The sequence below is a fragment of the Erythrolamprus reginae genome, chromosome 9 (genome assembly GCF_031021105.1).
Source record: "Erythrolamprus reginae isolate rEryReg1 chromosome 9, rEryReg1.hap1, whole genome shotgun sequence".
In the NCBI taxonomy this organism is placed as follows: Eukaryota; Metazoa; Chordata; class Lepidosauria; order Squamata; family Dipsadidae; genus Erythrolamprus; species Erythrolamprus reginae.
Genome location: NC_091958.1, coordinates 29,423,634 through 29,443,829, shown reverse-complemented (window position 1 = coordinate 29,443,829; position 20,196 = coordinate 29,423,634). Strand labels below are relative to the sequence as shown.

General features: G+C 46.1%; 1 protein-coding gene across 1 annotated transcript in view; it reads left to right on the top strand.

Annotated features, from left to right (window-relative positions):
• The window catches only part of WDR59 (WD repeat domain 59), a 112,638-nt gene that overhangs the window by 817 nt on the left and 91,625 nt on the right, over positions 1–20,196 (top strand). Inside the window, exons 2-5 of the mRNA XM_070760678.1 lie at positions 9,781–9,830; positions 13,273–13,408; positions 16,408–16,493; positions 19,528–19,608. Coding sequence (XP_070616779.1) covers positions 9,781–9,830; positions 13,273–13,408; positions 16,408–16,493; positions 19,528–19,608 — 353 coding nt within the window. The remainder of the gene's footprint in view (positions 1–9,780; positions 9,831–13,272; positions 13,409–16,407; positions 16,494–19,527; positions 19,609–20,196) is intronic.

The window sequence follows — 20,196 nt, the reverse complement described above, 5'->3', positions numbered from 1 at the left end:
ACGATGAGATGTCCAGGATATGAAGGATCAGTAAATATTTTCGGAGCCCTATTTTTGGCTGTGGCAATATACAAGTCCTCAATGGAAGGCGGGTTGGCAGCAATTGTTTTTTCTGCAGTTCTGATTATCCTCTGAAGTCTGTGTCGGTCCTGATGGGTTGCAGAACTGAACCAAATAATAATAATAATAATAATAATAATAATAATAATAATAATAATAATAATAATAGTATGCCGTCCCTCTCCGAAGACTCAGAGCGGCTCAAAACAGTGATAAACAACGTGACAAATCCAATATTTAAAAACATCTAAAAACCCATATCATTAAAACCATACAACTCAGTCATACCATACATAAACTATATTAGCCTGGCGATACCTCAATTACCCCATGCATGGCGACATAGGTGGGTCTTCAGTGACTTACGAAAGGCAAGGAGGGTGGGGGCATTTCTAATCTCTGGGGGGAGTTGATTCCAGAGGGCCGGGGCAGCCACAGAGAAGGCTCTTCCCCTAGGTCCCACCAGACTACATTGTTTAGTCGACGGGACCAGGCAAAAGCCAACTCTGTGGGACCCTTTCGAAGGTGGAGGAGGGGAGGGAGGGAGGGATAGCAATCACACTTAGACTTATATACTGCTTCATGGTGATTTCCAGCTCTCTTAAAGAGGTTTACAGAGTCAGCAACAATCTGGGTCATTATTTTACTTGGAAGGAAGGAGGGAGGGCAGTAGCAATAGCACTTAGATTTATATACCACCTCACAGTACTTGACAGCCGTCCCAAAGGTTTACAGCCTTATTGCCCCTAACACTCTGGGTCCTCATTTTACCTACCTCAGAAGGAGGGAAGGCTGAGTCAGCCAGCTGTTCCAACTGGATTTTCTCTTGACTGAACAATAATAATAATAGTTCTGTTAATGCAGCCTCCCATTCCAGCGGACTCTGAGAGGCTTACAAAATATACACGTTAAAATAATAGTCACAATACATTAAATATAATGGGACTGACCTCTCTGTTAGATTGGATGTCATAGAAAATATAAAATGAATTTAAATGATTGAAAACAAAAAAGAAAATGGTTCCAGTCTTTTCCTTCTCCCTCACCACTGGCTCTCATTTTGGCATTATTATGAAAATTACTTACATTCTGAAGTTTATTATAAAGAATCTTCCCGAGGAGCTTGAGAAAGCAAGCAGTGTAAACACTTGTAAGCAAAGGTTACTTAAAAAGTCAGACAAGACTTGGTGATATTTGCTCTAGTCTGGAGCATATCCTGTGAGTAACTGAGCCTCTGTGGTTTTAAAAATTGGATAACTTTTGTATTTTCTGCTTTGGGTGTAAAGGTTCTAGTTGGGGCCAGCTGCTGTTATGATACTTGTGTAAAACAACAAAGTCTTTGTGTATGTGTGGATGGGTAGATTAATAATATTACTGAAGACCAGGAAAAGGAATACAGGTAGTCCTTGACAACCATTTTGAAGTTACAACAGTAACTTCACCTGTTGCAGCATCTCCATAATCACACAATGAGAATTTGGATGCTTGGCAACTGGCATGTACTTATGACAGTTGCAGTGTCCCAGAGTCATGTGATCACCTTTTGACTAGCAGTGGGGAAACCTGTTCACTTAACAGCTGTTTTACTAATTTAAAAACTGCAGTGATTCACAGAACAACTGTGGTATGAAAACGCACTTAACTGTCATGCTTCACAACAGAAATGTTGGGATCAATTGTGGTCATAAGTCAAGGACTATCTGTAATTGTGTTATAACACTTTAAGAACAGTGCTCCAGGAGCTTATAGCAACCTGGGGGAGTTAAATTGGGCAGATTTCTGCTGAAATGATCATTTGCTTTCCCCACTTTCCTTCACTCTCTAGCCTCCCCTTTAGCTACAGCTTAAAGTTTAAAAAATGACCCATGTTAGAAAGCTGCCTTATGTTAGTCTGTTCATTATAAATTGGACATTTTAAATTTTTAGTAAGATTCCTAAAGCAGGTATTTTATAGGTCTGATCTGGGTTACTGTATTTTTCGGTGTATAAGATGCACCTTTTTACTTCAAAAAAGTGCATCAAAAACTAGGAGCATCTTATACATCGAATGATGCGAGTGGAGGGAGTTGAATAGTGGTCAGCAGCGGCAGCCTTTCCGTGCTTCGCCGGCTGTCCCCGAGGCCATCCGGCAGCCTTTGGCTGCTTCCGTCCCCGTGTTAGACCAGCAGGCGTTGGCCAAGGAACCCTCCCGGCAGGCCGAAAAGAGGCTCAGGCGAGCGGCTGTGGCCGGCAGGGGCTGCCTCTCCCTGGCTGAGGAACCCACTCCGTCCTTCACTTCGGCATCAGGGAGAACACAAGCGGCGTCTGCTTCACTTTCAAAGCCTCCTGTATGACCGATTCTCTCTCTGGGAGCCCCGTTTCCCCCCCTGCCCTGTGTGCCCCCCCGTTTCAGCCTGCGCTCCAAAAGCACTTTTCCCACTGTTTAGAACCTGGCGCTCTTCTCTCAGGGTGGGGAGAACCAAACTACAAGTGCTGCCTTCAAGCTCCGTGCAGGGCGGCCACAGGCGGTTCCAGTATTCTTCGCCCAGACAAAAGACACGACGGTGGTGGAGGACGCCTGAGAACCTCCACTGCCGTGTTTTTTGCCTGAGCGAAGAATACCGGAACCGCCTGTAGCTGCCGTGCATGGAGCTTGAAGGCAGCGCTTGTGGCTCTGTTCTCTCCACCCCGAGAGACTAGTGTCGGTCCTAAACGGTAGGAAAAGCGCTTTTGGAGCACAGGCTAAAACGGGAGGGCGGGGGGGGGGGAAGGGGGAGGAGAAACGGGGCTCCCAGACAGAGAATCCATCATGCAGGAGGCTTTGAAAATGAAGCTGATGCTGCTTGTTTCCAGGTAGTTGCACCCGTCCATCTCTCTCTCCCTCTCTCTCGCACATACACACACACGCAGATAAGGGAGTGGAAGGGGAAGGCGGTGACAGTTGGAGCAAAATAAGGTAGAAACCTATTGTAAAATTCTTCCTGCAGTTTGCCTATCTAAGGATTCTTTTTGAAGCAACAAAATGGCAATATGGAAAAATACATTACAGTTTAGTTAGATGTGTTCCAATTCCTAAGATTTTTGTTAGAGTGGACAAAGTTTTTGCTAGATTTTTCTGACCCATTTGACTACATAATGGATAACAATACACATTTGAATTTGAAAAATCCATTCATAATATACTGTACATATGCAATAAGAAGTTGAGGGCCTACAGTTTTGTTTGCAAGGTTTCTTCACCTAAGCAATTACATATAGTGTTTTCTTCAGGAACCAGCAAATTGGTTCCAAGATCTAACAGAAATTTTGTGTGTTTGGGGGTCTCTTTCACTTCAACAGTCCCCTCCAAATCTCTATAAACACAAATGAAGATGACCAACTTGCAGATCTGTCCTCAGAGGTACCAATGAACAAAAATACAATCAGAAGATGTAGAGAGAAGGTTCACAGAGAATATGAACCTTTTACATGAAACATTCTAAAAGTTGTTCCATTTTTTCAATATTTATTTGTAAAAATGTATTCTTAATACAAATTGCAAAAAGAGTCAAAAATAAAAATAGCCAGAGTATTCTGCTGACACTTCAATTTCTGTGCCAAAAATATTTTTATTAATTAATGCATTATTTCCCCCTATTCCTTAAGTTTGATTTTTAGTGTTCTGTTATCTGTATTCACTGCCTAATAGTAAAACATTTCATCTAAATGTTTTAGCCTCTTTTTGGATGATAGACATATTGTTCTAAGGGCAGAAACATATAAACAGTGCTTCTTTTCCTTTCTTTAATTTTTAGGCTTACTACTTTCTTTCTCTGCTTTGTTGGACATAGAATAGAATAGAATAGAATACTTTTATTGGCCAAGTGTGGTTGGACACACAAGGAATTTGTCTTTGGTGCATATGCTTTCAGTGTACATAAAAGAAAAGATACATTGATCAAGAATCATGAGGTAAAAAAGACTTAATGATCGTCATAGGGGCCAAATAAGCTGGGGTTGTGTAAAACTTGACTTTGGTCTTCAAACCTGGCAAGTTTAAGGCTTGTGGACTTCAAATCCCATTCATAGGGTAGCGTGATTGGTGGAGGAATTTTGGGAGCTGAAGTCCACAAGTCTTGAAGCTGTCAAGTTTGAAGTTTGTAAAAAGTATTCTGCTACACTGGTATTTTATTAAGCAATATAATACTACACCATTTGGTTCAGAATACATTTTCCTTGTTTTCCTACTCTAAAATCTGGGTGCGTCTTATACAACAAAAATATGGTAATTGGATTGTCAGTTGTTTGATTCCAACATGTACATAACAAACATTTTCAGATATTTTTATTCTTTATATTCTCCTGTACTGTATATTTTTCCTACCCAATTATGCTAATATCTTATGAACTGTGATCTTGTCTACGAAATGAATTGATGCTATGAGATATTCATAAGTCTTTTAACAGCTAGTGTTTGCCACTGCTGACTAAGGTTAATAGTTAAAATAATCATACGACATACTTATGATGTTATGTTGCATTCAGGAGTCTGACGGTTCACTGAAAAAAGCTCTTCTTCAGCCTATTCATAGAACTGGCTATGCTTCTCTATCTCCTTCCTGATGGTAGGAAAGTACTGGTGACAGGATGTGAGTCGTCCCTGAGGATTTTCCTCACTTTTCTAAGGAAGCAAGCCCTAGTGATGTCATCTAGCGATGTCAGGGGACAGCCCATGATGTTTTGTGCCTTGCTCGTCACTCTTTTTCTGTCTTTCTATCCATGGTTATCAAGCCAGCATACCATACCACATTGTAATGCAATAAGTGAGGATGTTTTCTATTGTGGACCAGGAAAAGGAGGTCATCAGTTGTAGTTCCACCCTGTTTTTACGCAAGATCCTGGCCACCTGGATTGTGTTCTTGAAGTAGAGAACGTGTAAAAGTGGCCCTTTGTGGGAGATTTGGAGAAAAACCTGAATCTGTTCCTGGCGCTCCCAAAACCATATTTCACCTTGTAGCACTCTTGAAGCACCCTAACAGGAGCCAGCTCTCTGTCATCCATTTAAATTCATTTAAGGGGGCTTATTTGTAGTGGAGCCTCCTATAGAGTCAAGCAAGTTTAGCTCTGGCATTTGATTGCTCAAATCTTATTTATACTCTGCTTGTCAGACAGGCATGTGAGAAGGAGATGTTGATTTTGCTGAAAACAACAGTTTGGCTTGAGATTGTACAGGTAGCGTCTGTTGCAATGTGGATTGTGGAGAATCAGCATCAGAGAGTCTTGGTGGCGCAGTAGTTAGAATGCAGTACTGCAGGCTATTTCTGCTGACTGCCATTTGGCAATTCTGTTTTCAGCTTGACTCAGCCTTCCAGCCTTCCGAGGTAGGTATAATGAGGACCCAGATTGTTGGGGCAATTATGGTGACTCCGTAAACCTCTTTGAGACGGATGAAAAGCACTGTGAAGATATAAGTCTTAAGCACTATGGCTACATGTTTTTTTAGCCAGGAGTCACTTTTGCTGTGAGGGAGGTGGCAGTTACATGGTGACCTCACTGGAAGGGGAGAGGGGAGGTTTCGGCCCCATCCGGTTTACTTTTGAGGTATTTGATGGAGCGGAAGGAAAAATTAAAAAAACAAAATAAGTGTTTTGAGACTGCTAGTGGCATAGCCCACTTCCTTTATTCATAGACTTTTTATTTTTTTTAAAAAAAATGTCCCCAAAATTATTTACAGTTGCTTTTTGGTGGCTTCCACTAAATTTTGGCAGTATGATCTGGGGCATGTTCTGGGAGCGGCGAAAAGTGACCTGAGGACCCAAGATGGTCCCCATTGTCCACTCTTTGGGGGAGAGATGGCAGCTAACAGTAAAACACCCACATTTCCACAGTCCTTCCCTTACCCAACTCTGGAGGTTCCTTCTCCTGGCAAGGTTGGGAAACACTCAGTTTGGCCTGAAACCTGTTGTCAGTTGATGTAATTACAGCTCCTGTATTTAACTGCAATTCCTGTCATCCTCGGTTGCCCTGGAGAAGGAAATTGCAGTCCGCCTCCAGGAGATATTACATTGAAGGCTTCCACAGGCAGTGCCAAGCTAGAGAAGCTGAAAAATTTGATTGTGAAGTGATATAGAAGTCTAAGGGCTATTACTATTATGTAAGTCTAAGGGCTATTGCTATAGTTCTTTATCCCATGCATTTCTATTGAAAGGCAAAGCCTTCTACAGTTAGTCCTTCCCTTAACGACCAAAACTGAGCCCACCATTTCTGTTGCTAAGTGAAACATGTGTTAAGTGAATTTTGCCTTACTTTACGACCCTTCTTGCCACGGTTGTTAAGTGAGTCACTACAGTTGTTCAGTTAGCAGCATGGCTGTAAAGTGAAAAAGTGCAAAAGGTGATAGATCACACGACCCCAGGACGATGCAGCCGCCACGAGTCAGTTCCTAAGCATCTGAATGGCGATCAAGTGACCTTGGGGATGCTGCATGGGTCGTAAGTGTGAAAAATGGTCTTAAGTCACTTTTTTTAGCGCTGTTGTAACCTGGAATGGTCACTAAACAAACTGTTGTAAACCAATTACTACCTGTGGTCAATACCAAAGGTTTAAACCAGGGATGTCAAACTCAATTTCATTGAGGGCCCTATCAGGGCTTTTGTTTGTTTGTTTGTTTAGTTGGTTGATTATTTGTTTCTTTGTTTGTTTGTTTAATTTGTGTGCCGTCCACTCCCGAAGGACTCTGGGCAGCTTACAACAACTAAAATAATAATATAAAAAACACAATTTAAAACCCCATTAAGTACAATCATACGATCTTATTATGGCCGGATCTAAAGGTGTGTCAATTGGTCACGGACCCAGGCCTGCCAGCCAAGCCAGGTCTTCAAAGCTTTCTAGAAAGCCAGTAGGGTGGAGGCGGTACGGCTCTCTGGAGGTAGTTGATTCCAGAGCGATGGTACTGCCACAGAGAAGGCCCTCCCTCACAGCCCCGCTAGCTGACACTGCATAGCCAGTCGACCTCAAGGGAGCCAGCCGGGTATGGCAGATTGGGTGGGCTGGCCAGCTTGATGCTACTCACTGGGCATGGCTGGCCGGGCGGGCATCTGGGTGGGCATGGCCAGCTTGATGCTACTACTAAAATTGCTGTCACGTTTCCTCTTTGCATTGGGTAGACTGGGCCAAAGCGCTGTGGGCTGGCCCCTTACATTTTTCAGGACGGCCCAGCATCGTGAGCCAGTCCTGCATCGTGGGCTGGATCCAGCCCATGGGCATTGGGTTTGGCAGATGGAAATAAAAAATTATTAAAAGAGGAGAGGCTGCTGCCCCTCAAGAGTTTAAAATCTGAAGTGAGGTGTGCATAGATTTCAGACTCCTTGAATTGTGAAGATTACTCTGCGTTTGAAATAGGCTGGGATGAAGAGTTTCAAATTCTAGTTGTGAAGGAGAAAAAGCAGTCCCCCCAAAAAAGGGTGCTTCATATTTAGAATGGTTTCCATTCGCTATTCGGAGGGCTTGAGGTAGAATCCTTTGAGGAAGCCATTTTAATTCTGCATGACTCAGAACAGATGAATTATGTATTGGCAGCCATGGGTTTATGTTCGCTATTTTGTGCTCTAAAACAGCTTGCAGTAGAGTTCTAGAAGACTGACAGCAGAAAAAGACCTCATGATCCATCTAGTCTGCCCTTATACTATTTCCTGTACAGTATTTTTATCTTAGGATGGATATATGTTTATCCCAGGCATGTTTAAATTCAGTAACTGTGGATTTATCAACCACATCTGCTGGAAGTTTGATCCAAGGATCTACTACTCTTTCAGTAAAATAATATTTTCTCATGTTGCTTTTGATCTTTCCACCAACTAACTTCAGATTGTGTCCCCTTGTTTTTATGCTCACTTTCCTATTAAAAACACTTCCCTCATGAACCTTATTTAACCCTTTAACACATTTATATGTTTCAATCATGTCCCCCCTTTTCCTTCTGTCCTCCAGACTATACATATTGAGTTCATTAAGTCTTTCCTGATACGTTTTATGCTTAAGACCTTCCACCATTCTTGTAGCCTGTCTTTGGACCCGTTCAATTTTGTCAATATATTTTTGTAAGTGAGGTCTCTGGAATTGAACACAGTATTCCAAATGTGGTCTCACCAGCGTTCTATACAGTGGGATCATAATCTCCCTCTGCTCACCCATTTTGAGAATGTCAGAAATCACTACCCTTAAATCCTTCTCTTCTGAAATTTTTGCTAACACAGAACTGCCAATACAATACTCAGATTGAGGATTCCTTTTCCCCAAGTGCATTATTTTACATTTGGAAACATTAAACTGCAGTTTCCATTGCTTTGACCATTTATCTAGTAAAGCTAAATCATTTACCATATTACAGACCCCTTCAGGAATATCAACCCTATTGCACACTTCCCTACCAAACCTTCCCCTATGTTACTCACAAACACATTAAAAAGAATAGGACCCAGAACAGAACCTTGTGGCACACCGCTTGTAACCTGTCTCTGCTCAGAATACTCGCCATTCACAATAACTCTCTGTTGTCTACTCTTCAGCCAGATGCAAATCCACTGAACTATCCAGGGATTAAGTTCAATCTTCACTAACCTATCAGCTCTTTATGTGGAACCGTATCAAAGGCTTTGCTGAAGTCCAGATAGGCAATATCCACGGCACCACCTTCATCCAACACCTTTGTGACTTAGTCAAATAAATCAATGAGATTAGTCTGACATGATTTGCCTTCAGTAAAGCCATGATGATACATGATGTTATTGTTTTTTAGGTGCTGATTTATCCTCTTTTTGAGTAGAGTCTCCATCATTTTAACTATAACTGATGTCAAGCTAACTGGCCTGTAGTTACCAGCTTCTTCCCTACTGCCCTTCTTATGGATAGGCACAACATTGGCCATTCTCCAATCCTCAGGAACCTCTCCTGTTAACAGGGATTGGTTAAACAAATCAATCAGCGTGGTAGCAATGACAAATCTGAGTTCTTTAAGAACTCTGGGGTGGATGCCATCTGGACCCATTGCCTTATTTATCTTTAATCGTTCAAGTTCTTCTAAGACATCAGCTTCTAAGATCACTGGAGCTGAATCCGTACAGCTGGAAGCAATGCTATATCCATCTGTAGTATTATATTATAAGGTAGCTATTGAAATGGTCAGCAATCTCCTTATTCTCATCAATGTATGTATTATTCCCGGTACTAAGCTTCATGATGCTGTAGTTTTCTTCCTATCACTAATATATCTGAAGAAGGTTTTATCCTCCTTTACAGATTTGGCAATTTCTTCCTCTTTTGAGGCTTTAGCAGCATATATTATCTGTTTCGCCTCCTTCTGTCTCATTTTATACACCTCTCTATCACCTCTCTATCCAGACTCTTTATATTTAGAGAAAGACAATTTCTGTGGAGATCAGTGAGAACTTTTCCCAAGGAGATGGGGGAAAGATTATGGCCCCAATCATCTTTTTAGCAAGTGTGCTGTTATTGGATTGACTTTAATGGTTTAGCCTCATACCCTCCCATCAAAGATGCTGATTTAATAGTGTGTTGCCTCTGATTATCAGATGCATTATTTACAGTCCGAAGGAAGGCAGTGTCAACCCTTTTTCTGTATTGTTGTCAATAACACTACACATCTATATAGTCAGTTGAGTGCTACCCGAGGGCATTTTTTGCTACTTTTAATGTATTATTTATAAGCTGCAAGAATTCACATCTCTCTTATTTTCACAGGCAACAGCAATGTCCGTAGACTGCCTTGGACAGCATGCGGTACTTTCTGGGTGAGTACAAAAACCTTCGGGGTGGAATTGCAGTTACTGTTTGCAAAACCTGGGCTGGTACCTGCTGATAGGCCCAGAGGGAAGAAGGAAATCTTGTCCAGGGTGGGGCCTTTCCCAGAACTTTGCCTTCTCAGTGAAGTGGAGGAAAAGGAGATTGAAACACAAGCACAACTTGATGAAGTGTGATCCAAAATCAGACTCCAGGATCCTAATACAGGAGTCCCAACCCCTGGGCCAGGAGCCACTTCCAGGCCTTGAGCCATTTGGAACTGGGCCATAGAAGTGGTGGGTGAGCGAGGGGGCACGTATGCACATCCGCACTTGTGTGAGCATCAGGCAAGTACATTGTTCTGACTCAGCTCCCCAAACATGTCAAAACCTCTGTAATTAAGTCGATGATTCCTTTATTAGGACCACCAGCAGCCCCAGCAAAAAGTTTCTCTCTCAACGCAGGCTAACAAGTCTGCCTGGCAGGAAGCTAGATAGTTGTCTGTCACATCTATTCATCTCCACCCCCTGCTTTTCATCCCCAGAGCTAGGGTGGGGGCTTCACTAGCAGCATTGGTTCTTCTGGCGTAAGGACCAGCCCATAGATTTCCATTGCTCTCCTTTCCTCTGCCTTCTGCGTATCGCATGTCAGGCACTGGCCCAGCTGTTCCTCCTCTTCCTCATTAGACACCTCCAGACCTGAGGGCTGTTGGCTCTCCAACTGAGGGCTGACGGACAGCCCAGCTGTCTCTGTCTCTCCCCCCCTCCCTCTCTCTGCCAACTCCATTTCCTCTTCCCCCTCGGAGGTCTCAGGTTCCTTGATGCTGACCCTGAATCCCACATTTCCTCCTCCTCTTCTGAATTGACTGCTGGAAAGGACGGTTGACTGCATAATACACGTGCTCCATTTGCACAAGCAGCAGGTACGCGTGCCTGCTGCTCACACAATTGGAGTAGCATGCATGCTCTTGCCTGCCACTCACAAAGAATCCCTCCCCCCCAGCCAATCCGCAAAGGGAACATGGTGGAACTCTTCCCCAATAGATTCACCAGTGATCTCTTTGCCGGAAAAACCAGAAGGGATCTGGTAGCAGATTTTTAGACTGACTCATTTAATAAAATAGTGGATCAAGGCTTATGCCTTTTAATGAAATGTGTGAATTTAACGTTGGTATGAAAGTCAAAAGTTGCTATCATGCTCCTGATTTTTGACTGCCATAGACTCACCTGGTTCTCGTCCTTCAATTTCTAGCGGGAAATATTGCTAGACATATTTGACAGTAGCTATTCTTCATTGCCTGTCAAGCTCTGCCTCCGGAGACTTAGCCTTTATGCCAAGTAGGACAAAGTCTTCCTTGAATTTATGTGACGTCTTTTCTACAAATCTTCTGAAGCCATCTCCATCACTTCTTTATGGGACATTTGTTTTACTTAGGGTGAAGAAGTACCTGGCGCAGCATCCACACCCTGGGCAACAGCTCTGACAGGCTGGCCAAACCAGGTTGAGAGTAGCCATTGGGTCATTGACCTTGGGTGAGATAGGGACTTATCTATCCTGAATATGTGAAGACAGATTCTAGCAGACTGAGCAGATGAAACCTACTAGAAATCTTAACCATGCTATGGCCTAGAGGCAGAGCTCTTGCCTCCCAATCAGGAGGTTGTGAGTTCGATCCTAGGTAGAGGCAGATGTAGGGTCTCCTGCTTGGGCAGGGGGTTGGACTAGCTGACCTTCAAGGTACCTTCCAACTCTGTTGATCTGTTAAACAGAATAGGTCAAGGGCGGTCTCTGCGAGCAATGTGGTATGCTAAGAGCACGGCTACGACACGAAAGGCGCCCTGGTCAACCCCTGCGCCCAGCCCATCTCCAAATGTCTCGACTCTTGTCCTGCTATTGGAGCAAGATGGAATCTGGGAAGAGAGAGTGAGGCTGACTAGGTGCCCCTCTCCCTCGCTTTAATGCAATTCATGCACAAATCTTGACATCGCCTCCAAGATGTCAAGGTCCTCTTCGAAGGTGATGGACGAACATCATCATCATCATCATTGCCCCTGCATTACTTCATGCAGGAACATGCATCAAATTTCTCCATGGCTGACTTTAAACCAGTTCCAGAATATTAATTATTCTTTTGCAGGAGGGAGGGAGGGAGTTATTAATTTATTTACATTTACATACATACACAAGCACAAACACACATATTTATATATACACACACAACACTTTAATCCAATAGTCATGCTATTTTAAACAATTCAAATACGCATCTCTTAAAAAACCCATGTTAAATTGAAATGAAATAACTATTGAGCAACTTTGTTGGGATCAAAAATAGCCTGATAATCAGTCTCAGAAGCTCAAATCCGGAAGCAACTGAATTGTTATCTAGATATGCCAAGTGCAGAAGAGGGAGTGAATCTTCGATCTCTCCTTCTGATTTCATCTGACTGAGTACTCCTCCCTAACGACATTTTTTCTCATAGTCTAGCTGACTATTTCTGCCTTGCCTGCTGGATTTTATGAATGAAACTTTTTTTTAAGTAGACGATGACGCTGTCACTCCTGGGAACATCACGTGATCTGAAAAAAAATATTTTAGAAAGTCATCTGCTTCTTGATGGAGCTATGTAAGAAGCCAAATAAATTCTGATTTATAGCTCCCAGGTAAGACTTCCTGTAATTATAATCCAACATTTGGTGGTGTTATACAGAATTGTGCAGCTGAGCCCTATGGTGATCTCTTGCTGGAATAGTACCTGCAACTGGACCTAAGTACAGTGGTACCTCTGTCTAGGAACGTGTCTACTTACGAACTTTTCTAGATAAGAATCCGAAAAAGTGGTGGAAAATGAGCAAGCAAAACTACTGTGGGACTTCCGACTTCAGACTGACCGAATTCTGAAGCATAACACACCAGACATTGTGATTGTGGAGAAAAAGAAAGTATGGATCATCGACATCACAATCCCAGGGGACAACAGAATTGAGGAGAAGCAGCTAGAGAATTTAGTGAAATACGGAGATGTAAAAATCGAGCTGCAACGACTCTGGCATAAGCCCGTGAAAGTGGTCCCAGTGGTACTTGGCACGCTAGGCACAATGCCAAAGGATCTCAGCGGACATTTGAAAAGCATTGGAATTGACAAAATCTCCATCTGTCAATTGCAAAAGGCCGCTTTACTGGGATCGGCAAACATTATTCGCCGCTACATCACGCAGGCGTAGGTGCTTGGGAAGCGCCCGACTGGTGATGAAATACGAAATCCAGCATAGTGATCTTGTTTGCTGAGTTGTATTGACATAATAATAATAATAATAATAATAATAATAATAATAATAATAATAATAATATTATTATTTATTAGATTTGTATGCCGCCCCTCTCCGAGTAGTAAATTACATTTGGAACTACTGTAGTAACGCTCTTTCCTGTGCTTGTGGGCCTTTTTCCAGGCGCCGCTTCCTCTACATTGTGAACCTGGATGCACCCGCTGATGGCCACCGCAAGATTTCCCGCCAGAGCAAGTGGGACATTGGGGCCGTGCAGTGGAATCCCCATGAGAGCCACGCACACTTCTTTGCTGCATCTGTAAGTTGGGGGGGCACACGGGGGAGCAGTTCCTTTTCAGGTGGATTCCATCAGTGCAGCTTCTGCACTTAGCATAGCTACTGAGATGGTTTTTGGTTACCACACTATAAAAAAGATGTTGAGATGCTAGATAAAGTACAGAGAAGAGCAACCAGGATGATTAGGGGCCTGGAGGCTAAAACATACGAAGCACAGTTTCAGGAAATTAGCCTGGCTAGTCTAGTGAAGAGAAGGACCAGGGGAGACAGGAAAGCAGTCTTCCAATACCTGAGTGGCTGAGAATTAGCTATATTCACCATCTTGAGTTATATATACTGTTCAAAAAATAAAGGGAACACTCAAATAACACGGCCGCGCGGCTTCCCAGCCGTCTCCCGAAGCCAAACGCCAAACCCAAACTTCCGCGTTTCGCGTTTGGAGGCTGCTGGAAAGCCCCCCAGCCCGGCTGTCACCTTTTAAAACAGCCGCGCGGCATTCCAGCAGCCTCCAAACGCCAAATGCGGAAGTTTGGGTTTGGCGTTTGGCTTCAGGAGATGGCTGGGAAGCCGCGCGGCTGTTTTAAAATGTCACAGCCGGGCTGGGGGGCGTCCCAGCAACCCCCCCAGCCCGGCTGTGACCTTTTAAAACGGCCGCGCGACTTCCCAGCCGTCTCCCGAAGCCAAACGCCAAACTTCCGCGTTTGGCGTTTGGAGGCTGCTGGAAAGCCCCCCAGCCCGGCTGTCACCTTTTAAAACAGCTGCGTGGCTTTCCAGCAGCCTCCAAACGCAGAAGTTTGGGTTTGGTGTTTGGCTTCGGGAGATGGCTGGGAAGCCGTGCGGCTGTTTTAAAAGGTCACAGCCGCGCTGGGGGGCTTCCCATCACCCCCCCAAACCCTGAACTTTTGCCGAACTTCCGGTTTCGGGGTTGTGGGGGGTGCTGGGAAGCCCCCCAGCGCAGCTGTGACCTTTTAAAACAGCCGCGCGGCTTCCCAGCTGTCTCCGAACGCGGAAGTTCGGCTTTGGCGTTCTGCTTCGGGAGACAGCTGGGAAGCCGCGCGGCTGTTTTAAAAGGTCACAGCCGGGCTGGGGGGCTTCCCAGAAACCTCCCGAACCGAACCCGGGGTTCAGAAAAATTTTGCCTCTTCTTACGAACTTTTTTCGAGTTACGAATCGGCGTTCGGGAGGCTGCTGGGAAGCCCCGCCGCCCGGCTGTCACCTTTTAAAACAGCTGTGCGGCTTCCCAGCTGTCTCCGAATGCCGGTTCGTAACTCGAAAAATTAGCTATATTCACCATCTTGAGTTATATATACTGTTCAAAAAATAAAGGGAACACTCAAATAACACGGCCGCGCGGCTTCCCAGCCGTCTCCCGAAGCCAAACGCCAAACCCAAACTTCCGCGTTTCGCGTTTGGAGGCTGCTGGAAAGCCCCCCAGCCCGGCTGTCGCCTTTTTAAAAAGCCGCGCGGCATTCCAGCAGCCTCCAAACGCCAAATGCAGAAGTTTGGGTTTGGCGTTTGGCTTCGGGAGATGGCTGGGAAGCCGCGCGGCTGTTTTAAAATGTCACAGCCCGGCTGGGGGGCTTCCCAGCAACCCCCCCAGCCCGGCTGTGACCTTTTAAAACGGCCCGCGCGGCTTCCCAGCCGTCTCCCGAAGCCAAACGCCAAACCCAAACTTCCGTGTTTGGCGTTTGGAGGCTGCTGGAAAGCCCCCCAGCCCGGCTGTCACCTTTTAAAACAGCTGCGCGGCTTTCCAGCAGCCTCCAAATGCGGAAGTTTGGGTTTGGCGTTTGGCTTCGGGAGATGGCTGGGAAGCCGTGCGGCTGTTTTAAAAGGTCACAGCCGCGCTGGGGGGCTTCCCATCACCCCCCCGAGCCCTGAACTTTTGCCGAACTTCCGGGTTCGGGGTTGGGGGGGTGCTGGGAAGCCCCCCAGCGCAGCTGTGACCTTTTAAAACAGCCGCGCGGCTTCCCAGCTGTCTCCAAACGCCGAACGTGGAAGTTCGGCTTTGGCGTTCAGCTTCGGGAGACAGCTGGGAAGCTGCGCGGCTGTTTTAAAAGGTCACAGCCGCGCTGGGGGGCTTCCCAGCACCCCCCCGAACCCCGAACTTTTGCCGAACTTCCAGGTTCGGGGTTGTGGGGGGTGCTGGGAAGCCCCCCAGCGCGGCTGTGACCTTTTAAAACAGCCGTGCGGCTTCCCAGCTGTCTCCGAACGCCGAACGAGGTCACAGCCAGGCTGGGGAGCTTCCCAGCAACCTCCCGAACCGAACCCGGGGTTCAGAAAAATTTTGCCTCTTCTTACGAACTTTTTTCGAGTTACGAACTGGTGTTCGGGAGGCTGCTGGGAAGCCCCGCCGCCCGGCTGTCACCTTTTAAAACAGCCGCGCGGCTTCCCAGCTGTCTCCGAACGCCGGTTCGTAACTTGAAAAAAGTTTGTAAGAAGAGGCAAAATTTTTCTGAACCCCGGGTTCGTATCACGAGTTGTTCGTAAGACGAGGGGTTCGTATCTTGAGGTACCACTGTATTTTACTGTATATGCTTTTTTTGCTTTGGGCAGCCAACACATTCCAGAACAATTTGTGTCCTAAGAAACAAAACAACAATAATAAACCCTTGAGCCATTACAGTCTTGAAAAATATTATATGAATTAGAGATCAGCTGTAAAACAATAAAATTCTGCTTTGTTTGGTGGTTTCTGATAATTTAATATGAAGATGGAAAGATGTCTCCCCTTTAGAGAACTGTTTTGAGGCCCTCAGTAAGTGAGTGTGAGGAAACTTTCCAGCCCAAATATTGGGGAACACATTTTTCTTGGGGATAGACTTTTGAGTAGGATCTTCATTTTAAATTTGGCAACTTTAAGACTTGTGAACTTCAACTCCCGGAATTCTGCAACCACCAATGCTGGCTAGGGAATCCTGGGAAATGAAGTCCATACATCTTCAAGCTTCCACACACTGTTTTTGGAAAATGAGTCTCTGGTTTTGTCTGCAGCTCCTGATGTTTTCTCTCTCTTAATTTCAGAGCAACCAGCGTGTGGACCTGTATAAGTGGAAGGACGGCAATGGGGAAATTGGGACTTCCTTGCAAGGGCACACACGTGTTATCAGGTACGGCTGTCCCGGGAGCCCGGTGGTGTGGAAGCTGTGAGGCTTCTTTCTATCCGCCCCTCTTGGTGCTCCCTCTTGTTTGCAAGCCCATCCCTAGCGGAGACATGAACCTATCGAAAGATTAATCTTAATCACCTCCGAGCTACAACTCTGCTGTTATCTTTCGTGGAGGCCAGTCCAGGATTTCTCAACCTTGGTCACTTGAAGGTCTGTGGACTTCAGCTCCCTAGCAACTCTGCTGAATAGCACGAGCCACATTTCTGCTTACTGTTGCTGAAGGACACCGGAACTGCAGAAGCTGGATTCCACAGGGCAAAATGTTTTTGCAGTGGTTTTACATGGGAAAAAACTCCTGAAAATCTCTGAAAATCTATGCTGGGTTCTCCCAGAAATCGTCCTTGGCGAAACCCTGGCACCTCAATGATCCGATGCAGGAATCATAGACAGTACAATTGTTATTGGGGTTTTTTTTAATGTTTCTGTGTTACATGAAGATTCTCTTGAGGTAGCCCTGTGCGGAAAGAGAAGCCTCGGGAGGGAGGGAGCCAAATGTGGAAGTTTCCAGGTTTTCTGGCAAAATACCCAGTATGGTTTTTCCTGACAGTAGAGAAGGGGGTGGAAAGTGACTACAGAAAGCCTCGTCCTTATCAGCTGCCACTATTGAGCTCTTTTGCTCATCTGTTTCAGGGGTGAACCTAGAATAATAGAATTGGAAGGGACCGTCTGTCCCTCTAGATCAGCGTTTCCCAACCGGTGGAGACATGGCCAGGTGTGCCGCGAGAAGCTCCAGCTGGGCGGGGCGCTGCCGGCGCCCCTGCCTGAGTGTCGTCCTTTGGATGGTCTTGGGCTTCACAGTCGCTTCCTGGTTCCCTCTCCTCCCACCGCCTGTGTCTCCCGCCGTCGCCTCCCACCAAGCCGTCGGCCGTTGCCGTGGGTTCCTCGAGTGGGAGCTGCCGCATCCCTCCGTCCAGCTCAGCCATGCTGCCGTAGAAAGCACAGAGGTTATTGCCACCGCTTCTGCCTCCACTCAGGGAGCCACCGTGGTCACCGCGCCTTTTCCTCTCGCTCAGCTCAACCACGATGGCTCCCTGAGTGGAGGCAGAGGTGGCGGCAATAACCTCTGCACTTTCTACGGCAGCGTGGCTGGGCTGCCTGGAAGGAAGCGGCAGCTCCGAGGAATGAGGCGCTGGCGGTAGACACAGGTGGAGGGATGAGAGAGGGAACCAGGAAGCAACGGTAAAGCCCAAGACCAGCCACAGGACAACCTTCAGCCAGGGGCACCGGGACCGCGCGCAGCCATGGTGGGAGCAGCATGAGAAAGAGAGGATTCTATCCCACGAGAAGATGCCCACCGAGCTGCAGGTCCCGCTGCCAAGTCGCTTTCTTTCCCTCCGCCTCTTTCTCCTCATGCAGCCTGAGCCCGCCTTTGTGAGTCCGCCCTGGCTTTCGCTTCGCCCCATGATTTCCCCGCAATTTCATCCAGGCCACCTCTTGCCTCCTTTTGAACTGCGGGGAAATCTGCGGGCGAAGCAAAAGCCAGGGCGGGAGAGAAGCGCGGGGGTGGGGAAGGAGGAGAGCCCGTCAGCGCTTCCCCTCCGCCAAGCTGCCTGCTTGTCCTCACGCCTCGTTGCTACCTCCTGCCTTTTTCCAGGGGCCTTTGGAAGGTACCCAGGGAAGGGGGGGGATTGGGGGTGGCTGCAGCAGCTTCTCGTCCTCCTCATCAGGCTGCTAACGCCCGCCCGGCCCCTCTTGCATGCAGTCCCTTCACCAAGCGCTTTTTTCTTCTCACAGCTGAGGCAGGATTTGGAATGTCGGGGGTGTGTGCGTGCGGGCTCCGCATCCCCCTGCCACCCGGAACATTTAAAATAAGAAAAACCTTCGCCGGCCTCCGCAGAGAAGAAAGGAAGAGAGAGAAAGAGAGAGAGAGCAAGAGAGACATAGCAAGAGAGGCAGAGAGAGAGAGAGAGAGAGCAAGAGAGACATAGCAAGAGAGGCAGAGAGAGAGAGAGACAGAGAAAGAGAAAGAGAGATAAAGAAAGAGAGCTAGCAAGAGAGAGAAAGAGAGAGAGAGAAAGAGACAGAGAGAGAGAGAGAGAAAGATAGCAAGAGAGAGAAAGAGAGAGAAAGAAAGAGAGAGAATGAAAGAGATAACAAGAGAGGCAGAGAGAGCAAGGGAGAGAGAAAGACATATAGGGAGGGAAGGAGGGAGAGAGAAAGAGAGCAAAAAAGAGAGGAAGAAAGAAAGAGGGATGGAGAGAGAGAAAGAAGGGAAGGAAGGAAGAGAGAGAAAGAGTGAGGGAGAAATAGAGCGAAATGGAGGAAGATTTTTTTTTGTCAAAACTTTTCTTTAGCGCCCCCCCCCCCCCCCCCCGGTTCAGTGTTCCCCAGGATTTTGAAAATATGAATAATGTGCCGCGGCTCAAAAAAGGTTGGGAAACACTGCTCTAGATCAGGGACATCAAACTCAAGGCCCAGGTGCTGGATCCGGCCTGCAGGTGCTTGGATCTGGTCCACGGGGCTGCCATGGAAACAGCGAAGACTAGCCAGCAAAAACGGAGCTCAGGAAAGCTGCGTGTCACCCTCCCAAGCTCAGTTTTTAATGCCAGAGGGTTGCAGGAGGCCATCACAACCCAAAATGGAGCTTGGTAGCCCATTTTACCTGTCAGAGCTCTCGGGCATCACAGGAAGCCCCGACCTGAGTGATGTCAAGTTGACGATGCTCCTTGACCATGCCCATTCCCCTCCCCCACAAGGCCAAGCACAACCCTAATGCAGCCCTCAATGAAATTCAGTTTGACATCCCTGCTCTACCTTCTGTAAAGTTCACTTTACCTTCTGTAAAAAAGTGTGCCCCCTCCCCCCCTATAACCTGTGCACTTCAACTCCCAGAATCCCTGAGCCAGCCATACTCGGGAATTGCCATGGTTGTGCTGGCTCAGGATTGTGGGAGTTGAAGTCCACAGGTCATAAAGGGGTCTATAATTGCCCACCTCTTATCTATTTTCTTCTCTTTGTCTCTTTCTGCCTTTTTTAGTGATTTGGACTGGGCGGTGTTTGAGTCAGATCTACTGGTGACCAGTTCGGTTGACACATACATCTACATCTGGGACATCAAGTAAGAGTTTTGTTGGCCTGTAACAAGACAGTGTTTTTGGGGAGAGAGGAAGTTCCTGTGAGGCAGTGGCCCTCAACCTTTTGGGCCCCAGGGATCAGTTCCATGGAGAGGGGCTTTTCCACGGACCAGAGGGTGCATGGTTTTGTGTACTGCCTGCATTCTGTGGATGGGGCTTTGCTTCTTTGCGTGGACCACTTTCTGGCCTGCTACGGACCATTATCAGTCCATGGACTGAGATCGGAGGCCCCTGCTGTAGGGCAGCAGCTATTTTCAGTGGGGTGTTTCCATAATTCATAGGGTATTGATGTTGTCTTCTTCTATTATAGCTTAGCAAGTAGGGTTTGCCTTAGCAGTGGTGCAAAGGTGACTTAAATTTCAACCAAGCTTTTTTTTATGTGTGTGAAATTTTTATTATGTGAAAGTCTAAATCAATAATTGATTTGAAATAATATAATGAATTTTGATGATAACTATTTATATATATATATATATATATATTTGTTTTCGTAAATTTTCACGGGTATATGTATGTAGATTGTTCTGAGTTCGGGTTTTGCCCTGTGTAATGTTTTGCATGTCTATGCGACG